General features: G+C 43.1%; 1 protein-coding gene across 1 annotated transcript; it reads left to right on the top strand.

The window, feature by feature from the left end:
• The first annotated feature begins 637 nt into the window (after positions 1–637).
• Positions 638–1,028, top strand: LOC121278339 (histone H2B 5-like). The gene has a single exon (XM_041188646.1). It carries the CDS (start codon positions 640–642, stop codon positions 1,012–1,014), a length of 375 nt encoding a protein of 124 aa, XP_041044580.1. The 5' UTR covers positions 638–639; the 3' UTR covers positions 1,015–1,028.
• The last annotated feature ends 22,713 nt before the right edge of the window (positions 1,029–23,741 follow it).

Here is a 23,741-nt window from a genome sequence, read left to right as displayed (position 1 = left end):
CTCCCAGACTTAACACTGAGTTCAACAACTTCGGACCATGAACTCTCTTCTGCATCTTTACCCTTTTTTAAAATCCAATTTATTTGTTTTGTTTTTTAATTTTATTTATTTATTTATTCATTTTTTTATCATTTTTCCTCCAACCCCAACCCCACATAGAGCCATCTCTCACTGGTTTCTATGTTATGCTTTCAGAGTGCTGACCCTTGTTCTGCTACTAACATATCCTGTTTCTTATCTTTATGCCACTAACGCCTTCTTTAGTCTTTACCACTACCATTAACACTCCCTTTGTCTTGTGTCCATGGGCAGAATTTTCTATTTGACGTGCGGGGGCGGGCCTCACATACTGACGCATAAAATGGCACGTGGTGACGTTGGGCATGTGTCCTGACATCACCGCATGTCATTCCGATCTTTCGTTTGGTGGGCGTGCACTGGAGTCAGCTGCGCACCTGCTGAACTGTCAAAGGCCTGTTAAGGCTATTAATACAGCAATTAAACTAATTGACAGGCCTGGAGTTTGGTGAGATTGGAGCTCGGTGAAGGGTGGGGGAGGAAAGCAGCATAGGTCGGTCAGACTGTCAATTTAATCGGTGCTCGGAAGGGGCTTGTTTTATTCCGTGTCTGAAAGTGACGATGGTTGATGAGAAGAAACCAGCTCCCAAGAAGGGAGGCAAGAAAGCCGTAAAGAAACCGGTAGCAAAGGGCAGCAAGAAGCGGCGAAAGTCGAGGAAGGAGAGTTACGCCATCTACATCTACAAAGTGATGAAGCAGGTTCACCCCGACACCGGCATCTCCTCCAAGGCCATGAACATCATGAACTCGTTCGTGAGCGATATTTTTGAGCACATCGCGGGTGAGGCTTCCCGCCTGGCCCATTACAACAAGCGCAGCACCATCAGCTCCCAGGAGATCCAGACCACCGTGCGCCTGCTGCTGCCCGGGGAACTGGCCAAGCACGCCGTGTCGGAAGGGACAAAGGCGGTAACCAAGTACACCAGCTCCAAGTAAAACCCCAGAACTGACTGAAAAACATATACTTAAGGTTGGCGGGCAGGCGAAGAGCCCAAGCGGCCTTCGTGTTTCGCATGAAAACTCATCCATGGGCGGGATGAGGTTTTATTAATTAAATAAAACATTTTTTGACAATTCATAAACATGTCCCAGTTTATGTGACACTGTCACACGAGGGGACTTGTATGAATAATTTTATTTTTAGATTTCTTTCCAACTTTTCAGTTTGAACTTTATCTCCGTGAGGCAGCTCCGCGCCTCTGGGAGATTTCTGCGCTCTTTTGCGCGCATGCGCGAAAGAGCACAGGCCCCCGACTCTCCCTCCTCCCCCCGCCTGCATAGGTAGCGCTGAGTGTTACCGGGTGCGCGTCACGCTAGGCGGGCCTTAATGGGCCCGCCTACGTAAATTGGCAACGCACATCCAATCGTGGGGAACGATCAGCTCCACACCTGTCCACGCCCGCTCCTGACAGGCCAGCCCAACAGGCAGAAGATTCTATCCCTTGACATCCTTGTCAATCCCTCCTTAGCTCTCACCTTTCCCTGACATATCTTGCTCCACCCCCTCTTAAATAGTGCAATATCCATCACCCATCACATTTATACTTCTCTTTAGCTCCGAGGAAGGGTTGAATGGACTCAAAACGTTAACTCTGTTCCTCCCTCCACAGATGCTGCCAGGCCTGCTGAGTTTTTCCAGCATTTTTTGTTTTTATTTCAGATTTCCAGCATCTGCAGTATTCAAAGTATAGAGTTTCATAACCTCTTGATCTGCACCGTTCCTTTTTCAAGAAAGCTACCTCCGAAAGATTACCATGCTTGAATATTTTATTAGCAAAAAACAAATTTTGGTTAATTTAATCACTAATTTAATGGCTTATCTAGGGCATGTTCATCCTCAGGAATCTTTCAATAATGCTCAGCGGTGAAGGAAAGTTAGGGCTTACAAACAGCAAGTCTGGTCATGCTCTGTGCATAGCCATTGTTGCTGTGAGTTAGAAAAATATTTTAGAGCTTTAAGTCCAATGCTTGAGGGAAATTTCAACCCTCTAGCCTGTTGAATCTTTTCAGCTGACAGCAGTGGGTCTCAGGAAACCTCTTCAACTCAATCATCTGTCTTCTCAGAGGCAAGCAGACTTTCAGATGATAGAACCTGTTAGATTTTAAACCTTGAAAATGCCACTGAGAAGCTAGCCTTAGTAATTTTCCTATTAGTAAGTTCCTTAATTATTTCTCTGTGATTTGTTGCCACTTTATAAATACAAAATTTCAGCCAATGAAATCCAAATGTGACATGAGTTAAACAACATGATGCCAAACTGCGTTAAAACCAAATGTATAAAATAGATTAGCAAAAAATTATTTAAAAGTTGGCATCGCTAGGGTCAAAATTGATTTGCAGTTCTAAACTTCATGTAGCAGACTATCTACAATGCAATTATATTAATTTGTTCAGTGGAAAGTGGAATTAAAGTCAAGAGTCAGCCATGATCTTATTAAGTGGCAGAGCACGCTAAGCGGCTGTACGGTCAGCTGGCCTAATCCTACTCCTATTTCTTATGTTCAGTCAGATTGGTAGAAAGTGTCAGCCTCAGAGAAAAGTGGTGCATTAATCACCTTGCATTCAAGGATAAAGTTCCAGCACAAAATCCCTATACTTCACAGAGGAGGATGAATAGTTTCTTGCCAGTGCAGCCGGTAGTTTCACTGTACAGGCAACCTGCTTGGCTAGCTGGGCCAACATTTGGTGCGTGAGATGCTGCAACCCAGAGAACAGTGGACTTTACAAACAGGCTGCTGACTTGTACGGTGAATGCTGATTCACTAAATTCCTTCAAATGAGAGCTGGACCTGTTTCTGGCTGGGGCAGAGGTCACATCTTACAAAAGGTAAGAATGATCAAGGCGAGAGTGTTGGACTAGCTTAAGTTCCTAGATGGACGAGCACAGAACTTCCCAGACTTTTGCCCTCTCTGTTAGTATGGTGTTTTTTAAAATCTGTTTTTTGCCTCTCCCAGGAGGCCACATGGCTTTTGGGTGGAGTGGACTGTGTTTATTGGATGCACAATGTATCATAATTGTGTGACCCAGGGCTGACCAGGGTGTCTTTTCTTGTGTATCATTATTCATATGTTTGTAATTCAACACTGTGTTGATTAGTTGTTATAAGTCAGTTTACAGAGAGACTGCCTTATTTTAAACAACAATTCAAAATTTCACAATGCCTGTCTTGTTGACATAACATCCTGAGCTTTTTTACAAGAGAAACAGAGGACACTCAGTATAAAGTAAAAGAGAACAGTTCAGAAAATTGACCAAAGCCATGCTGAAAATGTAGGTTTCAAAGAGGTTTTTGAAGGACCTAAAGAGGCTTAGGGAGAGAGTTCCAGATTACAGGGACACGGTGACTGCTCCATCACTTATAATGGAGTGGGTGGAAGGAGGAATTTAAGCTAGACCAAAATCAGAAGACCTGGGATATGGTTTCAAAGGTATTCAATACCTTTACTTAAAGGATTCTCAAATTAATGTCCAGGGGCAGGGACCAGTAGGAGTAGGCAAGGATGGAGTTATAAATATGCTGCACTTTATGTTGGGTATGGGGCATACAATCCATCCTATTCTGGATGAATTGGAGTTTGTGCACTGTGGAGCTAGTGCTTTCAGTGAGGAAGGCACTTGGAGACATTGAGCATCCCCTATCCTTATAATCTGTTTCTTGATTTGTCTGCATTCAGGTTCCAACTTTTGATCTTGATAGTGGCTGTGTCACATTTTCTCTTGCAGTCAGGATAATGATTGATCATCTTCTTTGAGGTGATTTTTGCTGGTTCCAGCACTGGAGGTGCACAGGTCACTTAAATGTAGTGGTCAGGTACAAAAACTAACCAAAAAAGGTGAATGGAATGTTTACCTTTATATCTAAAGAGCTGGAATATAAAGAGGACAAGGTTTGGCTACAGCTGTAAAAAGCCATACACACTTTGAATACTGTGTACAGTTCTGGGCAGCAGATATAGTGACCTTGGAAGGTGTGTAGCACAGATTCACAAGGATGTTAGCCCAGCTCCAAGAATTGTATATTAAGGAGAGATTACATGGACTAGGCTTCCATTTCTGCAACAATGGATGGTTAAGGGGTGATTTTATTGTTTTTTTTTAGGATTTTCAAAGGAATTGATGGAATTTTTTTCCACTGACGGAGAAGTCTAAGACAAATCTAACCTTTAAATCAGACCCTGGTCATTCAGAGAAAAAATTAGGAAACAATGGCCAGGATTTTACAGCTCCGCTGCGGTGTGTCCCTCCCTGGTGGATGAGGCAAGCCGTTTAAATCTTCATTCATTTCAGCGGGGCTGTAATATCCTGCCAGACGGGAGCGGCTGTAAAAGAGTAAAAGAGGTGTGGATCTCTCTTCCACAAAAAAGTAGTCAATTCTCACTCAACTCATCATTTAAAATTTGAGATCAATAGATTTTTGCTAACCATGGGTATGAAGAGATATTCAAGGCGGGTGGATGGAGTTATGATACAGACCAGCTATGACTTCATTGAATATTGGAACTGGTTCGAGGGGCTGAATAGTCTACTCCAGTTCTATAATCCTCTATGTCCACTTAACACATGGGCTTTGCTCAATGAGGCAAGACTCCAGGCTTGTTCAGCAATGGGAACTGAGGAAGCCTTTTGCACTTTCATTGATCCTTTTGCCTTTTAAATTTTTTTATGGTCTGTCTTTTTACCCATCACCTTGAGGGATGGAATGGTTATCTACATTTTATACCCAGCAGTATTCTAAAGGGCTCTGGATCAGGTAAAGAGCCGTCAGGTGTGCAGTGAATTGTCATCTCTTTACTGTGTGCCTTAACTCTAGTTTCAGAAGAACATCCTGACTGCATCAGCGGGCTGCTCTCATTTCCCACATCAGCAATTCTTTTACTATCAATGATTGTTACTTAGGGCCAACTTGCCAATAGTTTTCTTCTGTGGACCTATGGACATAAGAAACTAGATTGACACTGCTCACATATGAATGTTACAGTTGATAGAGATAATTTGGCCTGGGTTTGAACCTGAATCCGACAGGGGACAGGACACTATTTTAACTTATTGCCCCATTTTGGCTTTTCTAATCAACAGTTTAAAAAGTGCTTCAAGACTACAGAATATTGCTGGCCAGCAGGTGTACTAATGAAGTTGAGCTGGTGGTAATAATTTTTTCAGGGAAATGCTATTTATTGTAAAATAACAGATTTCAATATATAGCACCTCACTGGAGTATTGCAGTGGCAAACTCATTCACTAATTTCTGGCTGCATTTCAGTAGATGAAAATGCTGCATGTCCCCTGACCTGAATATAAGGACCAAGGAATTATAACACAATGGAACTGCAAATGGAGCAACTACCTCTAGAACTTCAGGGGATTAGTATGATTTATCCTGTATATTAAGCATTAACTTTCTTCCGCACGCATAGAAAGACACAAGACATTTTCTTGTAGGAGATGGCAATTATTCTAACACTAGCGGAAGAAGGTGCTTTCACCTACAATTTTTTGAGGGACTCCTGATATATATATATATTAAAAAAAAAGAAAATTAAAGGTATTTTCTTTTCTTCCATTTTCTTGAAACTCTCCACTCTACTCACCTTCCTTCAATGAGCAACCAACTCGTGGCCATACAGCAGTTCAGCTCTCTATCACTTCGGAACATGCAAGAATGGCCAGGCCAGATTTTATGGCCTTCCCTGTTCAAGGGTTCTTGACTCCCCACTGCAGCAAAGCTGCTGGTAATTCAGCAGATGGTAATTTATGGGTTTGAAACATTGGGTTGAGGGGTGTGAGGACACAGTGCCATCCATAACTAACAGAGGTTGACAAAGCATAGTAGAATTGTCAGCAAAGTAAACTAATGAACAGAACTTCAAACACAAAGGAAAAATTATTAATAACTAACCACTCGCAGTCATATCATTATTTCTTGAGGGAATCTTATTGTTAAGCTTACATACTTTTTCACTCCTATCATCCTACAGGTGTTAAATTCTAGGGGATCAAAAGTAACTGCAGGCTGTTCGTTGTTTCCCCTATCCTGATGATTATGTGGCATTGTGCTTTCAAGATTTGCTTTTGTTCATATGAGCCATCTTTTTCTTTCAAAGTCTGTCCGAATATTGATTTGCACATAAAGATTTGTTAGATTTATGTTGCTGACATAGTTACTTCAATCAATGTATTCAATCGGCCAAGCTTTTCAAAATGCCGTGGAGACAAAATGTGAATTCTGCACCATTTTGTTGTCCGTGCGCTGACAACAACAGCCCTTTGATCTTTTTTAAAGTGACAGATCATTCCAATTTGGCTTCGATGTCTTGTATGGAGCTATATTTGATTCAAGATAACGAAACTTTAAAAACCTTCAACTATTGGTGCAAGTTTGAAGCAATCTTTAACTTGGATGAATTTGTTTTGCCAAGTTAGGAATGATTGGAAATAATCTGACAGCTTTTGTTTCAACAAAACTAGCTAACAAAACATGTACTAAAAATGGAATAATACCATGGGTAGAAATCATTTGAAGAGTTAACTCAACTATTCTGCAGATCATATTTTCATAAGTTTCACAGATTTCATTCAGAAAAACACAACGGCAGAAAAATACAATTCCCGGCCATTGACTATGAATGATGCGGGGGAAAAGAAGAGAATTTCAGTTCACATCATGTGTTACATGTGCCATTTTGTTTTCTTAAGCCTAACAAATGAAAGTTGCATGAATGTAATTTTATCCTTGTCCCAAAACAATGTGTTATGCTAGAGAATAATCAAAACAACTGATTGAGAACATGGATTTTTGACTATGAAAGAAGTATCAGTGGTAAACTCTTGCCTCTGAATCAGCTGTTGGTTCAAGCCCTACTTGAGACATGAAGGAGTGCTGCACTGTCAGAGCTGCCGTCTTTTGAATGAGATGCTAAACCTGCCTGTTCCTTCAGGTTTTTGGAAAAGGTGGCACTATATGAAGAGCAGCATTTCACTACCAGTTGTCTGGGGCAATGTTTAACTCTCAATCTGCATCATTAAAAACAACACTTTTGACCATTTAATGTATGTCTGTTTGTGGAACTTTGCTGTATGTCAAGTGGCTACTATTCTCACCTAGATTCATCACTGACTATACTTCAAAAAAGAACCACTGGCCCTGAAGTGCTGTCTAAGGGGACATGAAAGACGCTATGTCAATGCAATTCCTCTCTTCCTTTAAACCATGGCTGGGGACCTTAGTGTATTACAAAGTGGTGGTTGGAGAAAATAAGGAAGGAAGACATGCTGAATCAAGAGGAAGTAATTCAGCAGAGCCTTCTTTTGACTTTAAAAGCCTCAAGATCATAGGTTAAAGGGAAGACTGAAATAGGTAACACCTTTATAGTTTTGAGGTCTTGAGAAAGAACAAGTAGAGTACGAAATTCTGCAATGGATCTTGGTTTCCATGCAGTGGGAGGAGAAACAAGAGTAAGACAATGTAAAATGTAAAGTAAGCAAAACATATAGAATTACACAGCACAGAAGTAGGGCATTTAGCCCATCATGCCTGTGCCGCCTCTTTGAAAGAGCCACCCAGTTAGTTCTGCTCTATCACCGTTGCCCCGTATTTTTTTCCCTCAGATGTATATCCAATTCTCTTTGAAAGTTAGCATTTAATCTGCTTCCACCACCCTTTGAGGCAGTGCATTTCAGATCACTATAACTCACTAAGTTAAAAAAAATGCTTATGTCACCTCTGGTTCTTTTGCCACTCATCTTAAATCTGTATATTATTCATAATATCTCTAGTAAATCAAGCAAAAAAAAAAAGCAATATTGGGGTATTTTTCAAGGAAGTGCTTGCAGCAGAGAATCTTGCTTCTTGGAAAGAAAGAACTCACATTTTATTATTATTCTTTCACAGGATGTGAGCATCACTGGTTAGACCAGCATTTGTTTTCCGTCCCTAATTGCCCTTGAGAAGATGGTGATTGTGGGATCGCTTAGCTCTGTCTATCACATGGTGCTTCCCCTGTTTGGCATGAAAGTAGTCATGTCTTGTAGCCTCACTATGTTGACACCTCATTTTTAGGTATGCCTGGTGCTGCTCCTGGCATGCTGTCCTACAGGCATCATCTATCTAATAAAACTCAGCAGGTCTGGTAGCATCGGCGGAGAAGAAAAGAGTTGACGTTTCGAGTCCTCATGACCCTTCGACAGAACTTGAGTTCGAGTCCAAGAAAGAGTTGAAACATAAGCTGGTTTAAGGTGCGTGTGTGGGGGGCGGAGAGAGAGAGAGAGAGAGAAGTGGAGGGGGGGGGGGGTGTGGTTGTAGGGACAAACAAGCAGTGATAGAAGCAGATCATCAAAAGATGTCAACAACAATAGAACAAAAGAACACATAGATGTTAAAGTTGGTGATATTATCTAAACGAATGTGCTAATTAAGAATGGATGGTAGGGCACTCAAGGTATAGCTCTAGTGGGGGTGGGGAGAGCATAAAAGATTTTAAAATATTTAAAAATAATGGAAATAGGTGGGAAAAGAAAAATCTATATAATTTATTGGAAAAAAAAGGAAGGGGGAAACAGAAAGGGGGTGGGGATGGGGGAGGGAGCTCACGACCTAAAGTTGTTGAATTCAATATTCAGTCCAGAAGGCTGTAAAGTGCCTAGTTGGAAGATGAGGTGTTGTTCCCCCAGTTTGCGTTGGGCTTCACTGGAACAATGCAGCAAGCCAAGGACAGACATGTGGGCAAGAGAGCAGGGTGGAGTGTTAAAATGGCAAGCGACAGGGAGGTTTGGGTCATTCTTGCGGACAGACCGCAGGTGTTCTGCAAAGCGGTCACCCAGTTTACGTTTGGTCTCTCCAATGGAGACCAAACGTAAACTGGGCGACCGCTTTGCAGAACACCTGCGGTCTGTCCGCAAGAATGACCCAAACCTCCCTGTCGCTTGCCATTTTAACACTCCACCCTGCTCTCTTGCCCACATGTCTGTCCTTGGCTTGCTGCATTGTTCCAGTGAAGCCCAACGCAAACTGGAGGAACAACACCTCATCTTCCAACTAGGCACTTTACAGCCTTCCGGACTGAATATTGAATTCAACAACTTTAGGTCGTGAGCTCCCTCCCCCATCCCCACCCCCTTTCTGTTTCCCCCTTCCTTTTTTTTCCAATAAATTATATAGATTTTTCTTTTCCCACCTATTTCCATTATTTTTAAATATTTTAAAATTTTTTATGCTCTCCCCACCCCCATAGAGCTATACCTTGAGTGCCCTACCATCCATTCTTAATTAGCACATTCGTTTAGATAATATCACCAACTTTAACACCTATGTGTTCTTTTGTTCTATTGTTGTTGACATCTTTTGATGATCTGCTTCTATCACTGCTTGTTTGTCCCTACAACCACACCCCCCCCTCCACTTCTCTCTCTCTCTCTCTCTCCGCCCCCCCACACACACACCTTAAACCAGCTTATATTTCAACTCTTTCTTGGACTCGAACTCAAGTTCTGTTGAAGGGTCATGAGGACTCGAAACGTCAACTCTTTTCTTCTCCGCTGATGCTGCCAGACCTGCTGAGTTTTTCCAGGTAATTCTGTTTTTGTTTTGGGTTTCCAGCATCCGCAGTTTTTTTGTTTTTATCATCTATCTAATATTGCTTTGCAGATTTAAAGCGGCCTCCCCTCTGTTTCAAATTAATGCAAGCGTTCTCAACCTATTAACTAGTGTATAGAGGCCTGTGGATCAAAATTATTCATTGATTGGCACAAACTGGGACTAAGTTAAAAATTTGTCTCAGAAATAACACGCTGCTGGGACATATGATCCCAAAACTGAGGTTAAGACTGGGATAAAATAGAAGGAACTTTATTCTGTAACTGACAATATTACTGCTGACCTTAGGATACTTCCTTCCCAGTATGAGAAGGTTTCATTCTTCAACACTGATAGCAACCTTACTTAAATTTCAGCATAAGTTCGCAACAGAATGATTGCCGCTCGAAGTGGCACAATTCACAACATATATTAATGGCCAGCCATCATGAATTGCGCGCTGCAATGCTCAGGGCTGCCAGGGTGGGGGCGGGAGGAGGGCAAACGCAGAAGTTTGCGCATTCTCGCACTGAAAGCTCCCTGAAGGCACAGAGCTGCCTCAGGGAGCTGAAGATTTAAAACAGCACAAATAAAAAATAAGGTAAACATGTCCCCTGCCAACTGAATGGTTGAACGGGCAGCGAAAAATCCGCTTAAGGGCCTTAATAGGCCTCTTAATTGTTGGCAGGTGCGCTGCTGCCTCTTGCACGCGCCCGCTGAGCAAAATATTGTGAGGGTGCAGGCTGACATCGGGACACTCGCCTGACATCATCACCCTATTTTATTTTTGTTCGGATCAGGCGTGCGCCCACCTGACGAGGGAAAAATTCTGCCCTTGGTATGGAGAGAAAGCTTTCTTTCACATTGTTCCCTAAAATATGGATAAATAGATGGTGTGTTGGTAGCTCATGTTAGCATCGTATGTCATGCATTGGCTGAATAGAAGTTTTTATAACATTTGCATTAATTCCTCCCCCAAATGTCACATGGCCAATCTGAGGTGGAGCCGTGATGAAAATTGACTTGGAATCTGGGGTCAGATGTCAGCGCCTGCAGTCTGCGGACCATAGAACAGTACTTCCAAAGGCTGGAAGCAAAGAGCTGCAGCCAACAATGCTTGTTTCCTCAGCTAGATGTGGGATTAGATTGAGATGAACTGTAAAAAAAAGGGCCCAAATACAATACAAGAAAATCAAACAGGTACTGCCAATTAACAAGCCCTGCATTAGACCATAAATGAATACACAAACATGAGGAAGAATGAAGCAAGTTGAAACACACCTATCTTAACAGCAATCATCAACAGTTTACACTGATACAGTGCCTTTAAGGCAGAAAAAACATTTACAAGGCAGTTGACAGAGACTTAAGGATGGAAAGCCAAAGTGGAAGATAATAAGCATGGTGGCGATATTTTTGTATAAGAAGAGAAAATTATAGCTCAGCCAAAGCTGAATGGTTGATTAACTAGCGATTACACAGCAGTAGTGGATGGCCCAAGAGAGGTGGCAGAGTTGAGTGTTATCAGTACACGTGTGGAAAGGCCCCGTGCTTATGGATAATGTTGACAAGGGGCAAGAGTTAAGGGAAAGGAATGGAGGGCAATGATAGATCTTTGGGGGGCTTCTTTAATTTCTATCCCTGTTGTAAAATAGTGAGAGACACAATGAGTGAACCATGGTGATAGTAAGTGATGTGTCAGCAGTAAGTATAACAGTATTACACATCAGGTATAATATTGGAAATGCAACATATCCCCATTTGATATGCTGCTGAAATATCCTTACACTCCTGTCCATGAAACATTATCTTAAACTGCTGCATATGAGATTGTACACTGTTACATATGAATGTGCCCTTATGCTGTTTATATGAGTTACCACCCTTATACCACAGTACATAGGCTTGACCCTTATAAAACTGAACATCAACTACTGCTCTCACCTGTCTGTATTTTAAACAACATCTATACATTGCTGTATGTAACAGACTGCCTTGACCATGCTGTTTATATAACAACAACTTGACTTAATATAGTGCCTTTAAGGTAGCAAAATGCCCCAGTGCAATTCAGATGACACTAGACTGTGAGCTAAAAAAAGAAATATTTGGATAGATGACCAAAAGCTTGGTCAAAGAAATAAATTTTAAGGAGCACCTTAAAGGATGAAAGAGAGGTGGACAAGTTTAGGGCTGAAGTTCCAGGGCTTAGGGCCTAGGCAGCTGAAGGCGTTGTTGCTTATGGAGGGGTGATAAAAATCAGGGATGCGTAAGAGGCCAGAATTACAGGAGCGTAGAGAACTATGAAATGCCACCTTTACACTTCTGCATATGTGAGATAATGTCTTTACGCCACTGTACGTGTCATCTTTATGTTGCTCTGTACAAGACATCACCCCTGTATTGCTGCATAATACACTGTCCTTATATTGGTCTTCAGGATATGTGCTGATATTAGATGAGGAAATTCATGATTTATGATTAAGTTCATGTGTTCCAATTGCCGGAATGAGAATGACACTGCTGAACTTTACTCGAGACTCCAAATTAGTGTCATAATATTTTACTGTTATGGAGCCCAGTTTTGCTCCTTCCCAAGTTTATGTTTAAGTGCAATCAATCATGAATACGTTGTAGGATTCAACTATCCAATCTTTAAATAAGCATAATAAAGCCTTTTAAACAAAGCCTTTTAAATTTTCACTCTTTTGTTATACCTGAGGTATCCCTCAAGCTATCAAAATATCTCATGAGAACTCTTCAGGAATTTTGAAATATTAGCTGAACAGTGTAAGTGCATATCTGTCATCCAAAGTATTAAATAGTAAGTGCTTAAAAAGGTAGGTTAATTGTCTATTAGTAGAAGTATTTGACAGAGGGAGTAACATCAGAACAGCATTGTGCCAATTTTCTTGAAATGACTCAGTAGCAAGTGTTAAAATGGTGCATTTTTAACATGATTCACTTTATTATGTCTTGTTCATTTAAAGCAGTGAAACAAAAGTTTTCTGAATATTGTATTCTTATGAAGTTTAATGTAATGGATACTCCAGAGCACTGCAGCTCAGTGAATTTTCCAAAAGCAATCTCAGTTATAAGTACAAGTAGGCTGTTGGCTCGGAAATGGTGACTCTTAAACTTTTCACCTCTTTGTAATTGTAATCAAAACTCATTTTCCAACCACTTTTCCTTAGATCAGTTGAAGTGGATCCCAAGTCTGATTGATTCTGACATGAACACTCTTGAAGTATCTCTAATGGGACTCTTTTACGTCTTATTCCTTTGAACCCACTGCAGCGTGTTTACTGGTATTTACATTTCGTGGCCTAAAGATGAACCGTGGAAATTAGAAAACAAACTCCTATTCACCATTTCATGTCAAAGGTGATGCCCATGCCTGTGTGTTGTCTGTGGGACAAACCTTTTCTGTGATCTCCATTCCTCTGTTCTGCAGTATTGCACTCTCCACAGTTACGTACCTGTCTGGAGGGAGAGCTGCAGTTTATCTTGTCAATGTGGGAAGTCCTAGACGATGCCATCAAACTGATCGATGGCAGAGATGGTCCTTTGACACGCGCACAATGGCGCTGGCAGAGAAGAAAGAAAGTGAGCCATTCTCTAAACAATGTTGCTTTTGAGTTGTACAAAATTCACACTCACTGAATGAAACAATTGCCATGTTCTGCGGTTCACTTTGTACTTTGGTCTTAAAGCAAAATAATCTAAGAAAGTATCCTGTGCAGTCCCCAATGTTTTTCAACTTTATTTTAGCTAATTTAATTTCACCATACAGCTTCACTGAACACACAGACTGCAGTAGAGTGCACCTGTTAGGCACTTCAGCGTTGCGTCGCTGGCTGTTATCTTTTGTTTTCAGCCACAATTGCGGACTGTTAGTGCAGTTGCCCGACTATCGCAGTTATCATATAAAACAGTCATTAAGGACTAATGTGCACCTGCTATAGGAAATACATGAATCACGCCTGCTCTCATTTCATTGCCGGCTGTACATAATCACAGATTTCCCTCAAAGAAACCTCACAGCTCACAGAGTAACAAAAGCTCGCAAACAAACCATCCCAATCTGCCCTTTTACAGCAACAAAAATAGACGCAGATTTCTAACAGTTGAAAGTTGCGCTGAGCTCTTTGTGTTCTAACTTTTCCAATGAATTGAGAAACTCTTTGAAAGCACTGTGAGTACATTCTATATCATTATGTTTGCAAGGCTGGTCCTGATTGGCCAAAGAAGTGTTATGTTGGGCACTGATGTTAATTCTGGAGTGGTTGAAATTCAGTAGGAGCTGTGTTCTAAAAAGGTGGGCTAGAGAAAAGAGCTTTGAAAAAAGGTCCACTAAAATTGTTGTCAGGGACTTGACTTTGTATGAATGGAATGCTGTTTCATTTATGTGCTCCTCTTCAGAACTAGAGATTTCCGACAAGATAGTGCATGAGCTTTCTGAAAGGGGAAAGCTTTTTGTTTTTTCACACAAACATGCTCAGACATAGCTTTCCTTTCAGCTAATTAAGCTGTTTTGAAGGAAACTGGTCAAACAGTGACATCTTTGTGGGGAGCCTTGGAATAAATAGCACGATATAGAAGAGGGGACATTTAAAGGGTGACTTCTGCCATTGTCTGTGCTGGATGAATCTTTTCTACTTGGTCAGTGCTGCCGGAGTGACCTTATACAATAGAGAGAATTTGAAGGCAATAACCTCGAGAGATGCCATTAAGAGGACAATCCCAGAATAACATCTCTTGGTAGGGAGCCAAGCTTGCTTTCTCTCGGCCCATGATGCTTTCAGCATTTCGTATGCATGGTTTTATGCTGTTAGCATGGTGTTGGTGACAAACCGGTTTCAGTTCATTTTTCATAGCCACTACTTTTTTTCTGACTCACACCTTTGTGCTTGATCCGTGATAGCTTTTCACTAAAACCGAACGTATACTGCTTCACATGTTTCAGACTATTTTTAAAAAATGTTTGTTTAAAATAGGCATAGTATCTCGTGGTCTTCCAAAAGACAATATAAGTGACATTTTGTCCAACTCATTATATGGAGCTTTTAAGATACACTATACATAATTATTACCGGATATTATTAGTATTTGTTATATGTGAACTTCTGAAAAATTGAACTTTCTATTTGGATGTCATCAAGTATTATTTGTTTCAAATGGTATTTGATTTTTTTTCAGTTCTCTCTAAATCTCAGCATGTCTCACGGTTCACAGGTTGTGCTGCCAACAAAGTGCAATTTAATTTTTTGCGTTGATAGGCAAAAGGCACGACTTTTCTAAGAGGTTAAAACAAATACCAGTAACTCGCCAGTTCACATCTACTCAAACTGGGAGAACAATCTGAAGCCACAGTCCTCAGCTCTCAGAAATTGAAGTTTACAAGTTCAGCCAACAAAACAGAATGGTAACCCCCATTAAATAGATAGAGGAGAATCAGCCTGAGACAGTATCTTATTAAAATTTATTGCTGTTAATTTCTTTCTGAACCCTTTCAAGAACCCACATGCATCGTGAAAAGCACTTGCGCATTATTGAAGGCTGATAGTTCTGCATACGTTGGTAGCTTAATTATGTTTGCTATTGGACTCTTTTTTTGGCTCTGTGTTTTGTTCATATAAATGAAATTTTTTTATTGATTGAGCAAAAAATAAAATAAAATCAGAAGGGACAGTTATATTCATTTCTGGAGTTATTTAGTTCAAACTTAAATACAGCTTTGTACCATGGTGGAAGTATTAAGCTCAAGGGACAAGTTGATGCAGATTTGTGAAGCTTATGATATGTGCCAAATACAATTTTAAACATAAAGCAGTTCAAAATTAACTCTTTGGAGGTAGCTAAGGTCATTTACAGCTACCTTGGCGTGAATACAAGACCCATTCTGCAGTGGTTCACTTGGGCAGCAGCCTCTTGCCAGCTTCACCTGTGGCCCATAGAATGGGGAAAGTAGGCTTAATGCGTTTGGCACTGAATTCCCAGTTGGCAGGAAAAAAGACAACTGCAAATATTTCAGGCCACACTATGTATGGGCAGTGACCTCACTGCATACTACAAATTTATGTCAATGAATGCAAATTGGTACCACTCCAGATTTCCCATGATGTTTTGCAGTCCTTGATTCATTGAATGCTTTTATAAAATGAGTGCTGCATGGACTGTAAGTCATTTGTTGAGGATAGGTTGCTACATTGGTGAGGCTTACATTCTGACTGCTGTTTTTGACTTGACTTTCAAAACTTTATGCATTGCTGCTTCCTGCTGTTTTCCTTCAATTCAGCAATCCTAAGGTATACCCTCCCAGAGCTCCACACCTGCTGCCACCAGTTCATTCCTCCAGCTGCAAGCAGCACTGATCATGGCTATTCCATGACCTACAGGTGACTGGAGGAGGAAGAAGAATTTTTAAAGATGTAAAAGAGCTAGGACCACTGATACAGTAGTGAGTGACTATGTCAGGTGTACACTATGTGACCAAGGCACAACTACATACACATGTTGGAGTGTGGTACTCCATGCATTGTACCATCTGCTGCAGCTTGACCTTCAGATGCTTTCTAGCATAGGGATAGCAATGCCTAATGCAGTCAGCACTACACAGAAATTTTGTGACACTGGATCATTTCAAGTCACTTCTGCAGGTGTTTGACAAATTAGTCTGTTGGTTGTACATTGGTGCATCATATTGTATATTTTATATATCAGACCTTTGCAGAGATGACACAAGTTTATTTGTAACAGGTTTTATTCACAGTGCTTTAAATTGTCTACTCCATGCTTCAGCTCTGAATTCTAGCTCTAATACTTTGCTTACATAAATTTCGCTGAGTCCATGCCCAGACTTAACTAATGAAGCACAGTGAGCATCAATAAGAAACAGACTCACATAATCAAACAAAGAACATTTGAAGGCTGCACCCCTGTAACCTTGCTTACTAGTATGACCAAATGTTACAATCTACATAGAGACCTTTAAAAAAAGGAATTTGAACTTCTAGGAATTGTTGAAAGGATGACATGACAAGATTTCACATTTTAAGACCTTTACTGAAACAAACAAATTAAAAGGACCATTGACTAAACACTATTCCAGTAGGCAACTTGTAATTTAAACTACAGAACAGAAATGCTGCCTTTTACTTTTAATATAATTGAAAATCCCACCCCATAGTTATACTTTACACTGTCCCTTAAGTATACATTCAATTCACCTGCAACCAGTCCAAAGCGACTCTTAGTTCCTGAGGGTTTACTTCCATTCTTTTCCTTTGCTAACCTGGTAATTTTTAACCCCAGAACTGATTATTATGGCGAGGCTTTTTTCCCGGTGATTCTCCCTCCAGCGCAAGCTAGGCAAATCTTCTAACCTCGTTTCAAATCCTCATAAGTTTGGTCTTTTTAGCCTGAGTACAAACTCCCACTTGCTTTCCTGCGGGGTGAACCATAGAGACTTCAGCCAATGGATGCTCCCTCTCTCTAGGATCCTGGCAGGCTGCCAGGCCAGGATTTTCCAGCCCCACTGTGGCGGGTTGCCCTGCGATGGATGTGGCGACATTCAAACATCCATTGAATTCAGCGGGACAGGAAGATCCTGCCAGTGAGAGGGGCCAGAAAATTCCGGCCCTTATGTTTGTGAGATTTCAGGGATATCTTAGAAGCCCCTCCCCTCTGTAAGCACATCTCCATGGCAATGTATGTCACATGGGCCTTGTATCTAGCTGGCAAAGCTGATTAGCTATTCTCTCTTGGAAGTAAGTGGACAGTTTAAAGTATAACTATTTGCAACTTGACATTCTCAACACCTTCCTGAGACTTTGGAGACAAGCAGTCTAACCTCTGTAAACACAGGCGCTGCTCTCCAAGTATAAACACCTTACAGCTTCTTCCCAGAAAACCAACCCGGGCAGCCCTTTAATTTTTAACAGTCACGTCACCCAGGCCTATTGTTAGGCAGACTTCAGAACAGGTCACATGACCCTCTTCATTTTATCCTAGAGGTTGTGAATTGGGGCAGCATTTTGAGGTTGTCAGACGGGCGGGCCCGGGAGCATCTGGGAAACAGCCTGTCGCCCGCAATCACTCTCCCCCAACTGCAATTTCATGCAGGCGTGTTATGCCCACCCAGCATGAAATGTGGCTCCACACTGGCCGGTAATGTGTCGGCCACCAGGTCCAATGGCGACCTGGCGGCCAGTTTAAAAATGGCTGCCACGGAAGGATGTGTGTTCAGCGTTCCCAATGGAGTCAAGTGCAGCTGGACACAGCAGATGGGAGGGCAGGTCAGGTGGGCACTCAGGCCCCCCACTTTCCCAATAAGTGCCTCGCCGTCCTCTTGGAGGAGGTGGCTGCCAGGAGGGGCACCCTTGCCCCCAGAGGTGGGAGGAGGAAGCCACCGCGTCTTACCAAGAGGGCATGGGAGGAGATGGTAGCAATGGTGAACAGCCATGATGTGGTGTGGTGCACATGGGTGCAGTGCTGGAAGCGCTTCAATGACATGCTGTGCTCATAAAGTACTGTGTTGGCATGGGTCAGTGTGCAGAAGTGTTAAGGTGTGGCCATCACGCCCCCGTGGAACTCAGGGGCACTAGAGTCTGAGTGCCAACTGTCAATGACACTGGAGCTGGCCAAGGGGGTAAGCCCTGGCTACTTGGACTGAGTGCCTTGTGGCTCGAAGACCATGACTATGATGTGCCCTGCACAATGTTCCTCAGCTGGGGTAGGCCAGGCTGCAATGGCGCTGCAGGTACAGAGTAGATTAATCAATGCTCTTCTGTTCTTTAAGGAAAGACAAGCCACAAGCAGGCAGAGAGGTCACGTACAGGCAGAGTGCAGCCTAACCTCCTTGCTGCGAGCAAGATGCCCTGGAGCTCAAGAGCTGGCACAGCCCACGTGCTGATGAAGGTAAGAGTGCAGTGCTCAGAGGTGAGAGTTTCAGATTGTGCAATCATTCTAGTGTAGTCTCTTCATTGATGTGAACCTCAAACCTGGAGTCCCCATTGATCATTGGAAGTTGATGGCACCATGATGCAGATCTCCTTTGTCTCACCAGGCATGTGCAGTGACAGTGTGATGACTTTAACTAATGACATGTCCTTCTTTTAGGTTCACCAGCAGGTGTTTGCCCTGCGGACCCTGAAGGGCCACCCCTGACACCAGAGGACCACTGAGTTTCTGTTGCACCTGCATCACACCTGGTCTCTGAAGCAGGCACCAATGCAGATATCAGCACCTCGGTGGGCATTGGTTTTGTGGCTATTATCTCGGTGCACATTAGAGGGCACTTCACACTTGCTTGAGATGCAGGCGGAGGCAGAGAGTGCCCAGGGCACCGACAGTTGGAGGACTGCTGGAGACCAGGATGATGCTCAGGCGAAGGCTGATGATGAACCTCTGGAGTCGCCCATTAAGCGGCAGATGCTGGTGTCCAGCAAGATGTGTGGGAGTATCTGGTGGAGATCCATGAGGGTATGCACGCCATGGCCTCCGTTATCTAGGAGTCCATGCGGAGGAGTATTTGCATTGCGTTGACCCTCATGGCCAAGTGCACTGCCTCCTCCATTGAAAGAGTTGCGATTCTCATGGAGAGGCAGCTCAAGGGACAGAATGAGGTGTTCCTGGGGTTGTGCTCGGACCTGCAAGCCCTCACCCAGGCACTGGCGTCAGTTGGTCAGTGTCAGTGTGGGAGATGGATGAGGCACCCTGCATCCCAGCTAGGTGCCCGTACATCAATGGTGAGCAGGGAGGCCCAGAATAACCCCATGTAGGCGCACAAGCTGCCTGTTGTCTCTGCGGACTCCTCTCAGGGTGCTCTGGTTGATGGCATTGGCTCCTCCACCCCTCTGCCAGTGAGCAACACATTTGATGAGGCTGTGATGCCCTCAGCATTCTCCTCACCATGCTTTTTTTCTGACTGCGTCAAGATCCTCTTCCTCCAGAGGGTTCCCCCCTTGCCAGTGCCAGATTGTGGGGAGCGCAGCATGTAACCACTATTAGTGACACCCACTCTGGGGGAGGGTATTGTAGTGTTCCCCTGAACGGTCTGGGCATGGGAAGCGCATCTTGAGAAGACCTGTGGTCCTTGTAGAGGCATGACTGGTATTTTAATGTTTCATTGTCTCTGTTCTTGGGTGGTGGAGAGGTGTCATCAGCCACCTCTTCAATGGATAGCCCTTGTCACCCAGCAGCCATCCATCCAGCCGAGCTGGAGCACTGAAGAGCCCCGGCACCTGGGAGTGTCTAAGGATGTAAGCGTCATGACAGCTTACCTTGCACAGAGCTGCAGAATCTGCATCCTGTGATCATTCACTATCTGCACGTTCATGCAGTGGAAGCCCTTCCTGTTGACGAAGGCACCGGGCTCACCTGCTGACGCCTTGATGGCCACATGTGTACAGTCCATAGCACCCTGGACATGGGGGAAGCCAGCAGTTGTGCAAAGCCTCTGGCTCACTCAGCCTGGCTGGCCTCATCTGTATTGTAAAGAATGAAGGTCAGTACCCACCTGAACAGGGCTTCTGTCACCAGCTTGGTGCAACTGTGGACAGCTGATTGGGAGACTCTACACAGATCCCCCACTGACCCCTGGAAGGAGCCAGGGGTGTAGAAGTTGAAAACCGCTGTGACATTCAGAGCCACTGACATGGGGTGGCCACCCACACAGTCGAGCTGACCTCAGTCCCAGTCATCTGACAAATGGAGGTCACTGTCTCCCTTGAGAGGCGGAGCATCCTTCGGCATTGCACCTCAGACATATTGAGGTAGCTGCATCGCTGCCTGTGAACCCTGGCAGCAGGATAGTGGTGTCTTCCGTGGTTCTTTCCACCTTGAACTGCCTGCTGGCCCTGCGCCCCTTGTGCCTGGACCTCTCTTCCCACAGATCACTCCTGTGGAAGCTGCAGAGGGACACCTGGCCTCCTCTCCCTTCTGCCCCTCTCTTCCTCCTCAGAGGAGGTGCCACCAGCAGAGACCACAATCCCCATCACCAGGCTAAGGGAAGGCTATCTGATACCTGAAAGGCTCCACACAGTCTGAATCCTATGGGGGCCTTGTAGATACCAAGGAGATCTGAAATGAAGCCTGAAAATGCTACGAATGAAGCCCCGAACAGAGATGAAGCTGCCAAGTGCCAATAAGTCACCAGCAGCAAACTATCTACCAAACTCCTCACTAGTCACACTGTCAATGCTGCTGACCCTTTTCATCCCACCCTTGGATGAGATTTTTGAAAATGTTTTGCCTGTGCGACGGGCGCGAAATCACACGACAATGAATAATCACCTTCAACTGGACTGTTAATGGCCTTAAGTGGCCTGTCAATTAATGGTGGGAATGGCTCCGGCACCTGTGGGTGCCCGCTGAGTGAAATATCGTGTGAGTGCGCGATGACATCGGGACGCTCGCCCGACGTCACCGCGCGCTATTTTACACCCGATCAGGTCGGGCACGCACCTGCCCACGGGACGTAAAATTCTGCCCTTGGTTTATTTTAAATGAGTTATTAATTTTGTTAAAATTGTGCATTGTGGAATTTCAGCCTTTCAGCATAAAGGAAGTTACGTTCTGAAATATTGCATATTTATTTACACCCTGAAAGCATTGAAAACATTGTCTAAACAGATATTGTGGCCTTGAATTTCCACAATGCTGGTTGTAACATACTTGTGCTGGAAAGTTAGGCCATTCACCAGCAGGGGAGCTATATGCAAGTTTCCTGGATGGTAATTTTCACATGGCCTTGTGTAAATTCTGGCATAATTCATTGTAAAATGAGTGTAAGCAGCTGAATCCCAGGATACTTGAATGAAACAATAATGTAAACTTATTACAAATTCCTGTCTTCAGCACAATCTCAGGGAACTGACAGATAAGGCTGCAGCAAATTTTCCAAGTTCTGCTCAAATCTCTCCACAGCATCTCTACCCCACATTTTTATTCAATGTTGGCATCAGCACAGCAATGCAGGTGGCACCTATGCTCACTGAGTATCAATGGAAAAGAGGTAGGAGAAAGAACATTGAATCTCTAACAAGATTTTGATACCCTGTTACAAGAGATGGATGATAGGAGACAAGGCTGGTTGACCTACACACAGTCATGCCTGGCAGGTCAGTAGGCTGTGTGGGAAAACAATGAATAGAATTGGCACCATACTTACCATAATCTCCCTTTCTTCCTTATCCAACCTTGGCGCCACCACACTCTTCATCCTCTTGAACAATAATCACACTACTAACCCATCACACTGCACTCTGGTTACTGGTACCTGCTGGCGCCCTATCCTGCCCTATGGACAGATGTCCCCAAACATTGCCTTGTACAACCCAGAAAACACCATCCACCTTTCAAACATCATCATATTCCACACCTCTCACTTCACCTCTCCCATCACACATTCTGAACACTCCTTCTCAGACAGACTTTCCTTTTTTACCTATCGTGTTGCAGGAGAGACTGGCAGATAAATTTTGACAGAGGCACATGACTATATGGTGAATCCCAATCCCTCTGATGCCTTCACGAGGACATGCTCCATCATAGATGTGCCAGGGATAAATTTTGACATCACTTTTCTGGGGCCAGGAAGTAACTCATCACCCACAATGTCAGTGCTTCGAAAATGTGAAGGTAGGAGTTTAAAAAAAAAACTCTTGGAGGCCTATAATTAGTTAGTGAAGTTGGTGCTCTTTTCACCTGCTCAGCTGCCACTTGCTGGAAGTGATAGGGGGAGCTGTTAGACTTTTTCTAGTTAAAAACAAAAAACTGTGGATGCTGGAAATCCAAAACAAAAACAAAAATAAAAACACCTGGAAAAACTCAGCAGGTCTGACAACATCTGTGGAGAGGAACACAGTTAACGTTTTGAGTCCGTATGACTCTTCAACAGAACTAAGGAAAAATAGAAGAGAGGTGAAATACAAGCTGGTTTAAGGGGGGGGGGGGGGTGGGCCAAGTAGAGCTGGATAGAGGGCCAGTGATAGGTAGAGCAAAGAAGAGATTGCCAAAGATGTCATAGACAAAAGGACAAAGAGGTGTTGACGGTGGTGATATTAGCTAAAGAATGTGCTAATAGGTGACATTAAGGGTAGAAAGCAGGACGAGCAAGGTACAGATAGCCCTAGTGGGGGTGGGGTGGGGGGAAGGGATCAAAATAGGCTAAAAGGTAGAGATAAAACAATGGATGGAAATACATTTAAAAATAATGGAAATAGGTGGGAAAAGAAAAATCTATATAAATTATTGGAAAATAAAAGGGGGGGATCAGAAAGGGGGTGGGGATGGAGGAGAGAGTTCATGATCTAAAATTGTTGAACTCAATATTTTGTCCAGAAGGCTGTCATATTGATTGCCAAAGTGATGAGAATGAGCTTTGGAAATGAGTCTTGAGGAGCTTTGACAGATGTGTGATTTGCAATGTTAAAAAATAACTGAACAAATTAACATTCCATGCAATATGGCATAAATATGCCTGAATGCAAATTTCCTCAACCTTTTCAGCCCAATAACAATGTTGCAAAAATTAACAACAATGAGGATATTCAGGGCCTGTGTTGACAGTTCTATAAAACTGAATCTAAAATCTCTTTTACTTGTAAGCTTGATTCATGTGGCCTCCAGTATTCAGTTTTTACTTTTTTGGAACCCTCAGTTACTGAAACAAAATATGCAAAAGTCTTTGGTAAGGAAGTTCCTTGGAGCTGGTTCTGTTCTGCCACTGTGACCCTGCTGGAAGTGTTAATGGAATCATTCCAGCACAGTCTCGGTGGTGGACTAGAATCAGCTCCAGGAAATTTCCAGTTCATGGAATCTCTTGGTAATCAATTGCAGATTCTATTTCTCAATAAAAACTTGCAGTTGTTGCACGTAGCAATTTTGAATCCTGTTAAGTGAGCGACATTATACATTATGGACAGGGAGCTTAATGATACTTTGCAGTAGGAACACAGGGGCCTGAAATTTACACAAGGGTCAGGGTTCTCCTCTGCCTCCCCTATATAAAAGTTGGATGTGAGCCTGCTTTCACTTGGCTAGCTCAGACCATTAGGGCCATTAATTGGCTTGAGGCAGGCCTTCAGTCC

The sequence above is a fragment of the Carcharodon carcharias genome, chromosome 5 (assembly GCF_017639515.1).
Source record: "Carcharodon carcharias isolate sCarCar2 chromosome 5, sCarCar2.pri, whole genome shotgun sequence".
Taxonomy (NCBI): Eukaryota; Metazoa; Chordata; class Chondrichthyes; order Lamniformes; family Lamnidae; genus Carcharodon; species Carcharodon carcharias.
The sequence above is the reverse complement of the archived record's forward strand: the minus strand, read 5'-3'. Positions and strand labels throughout refer to the sequence as shown.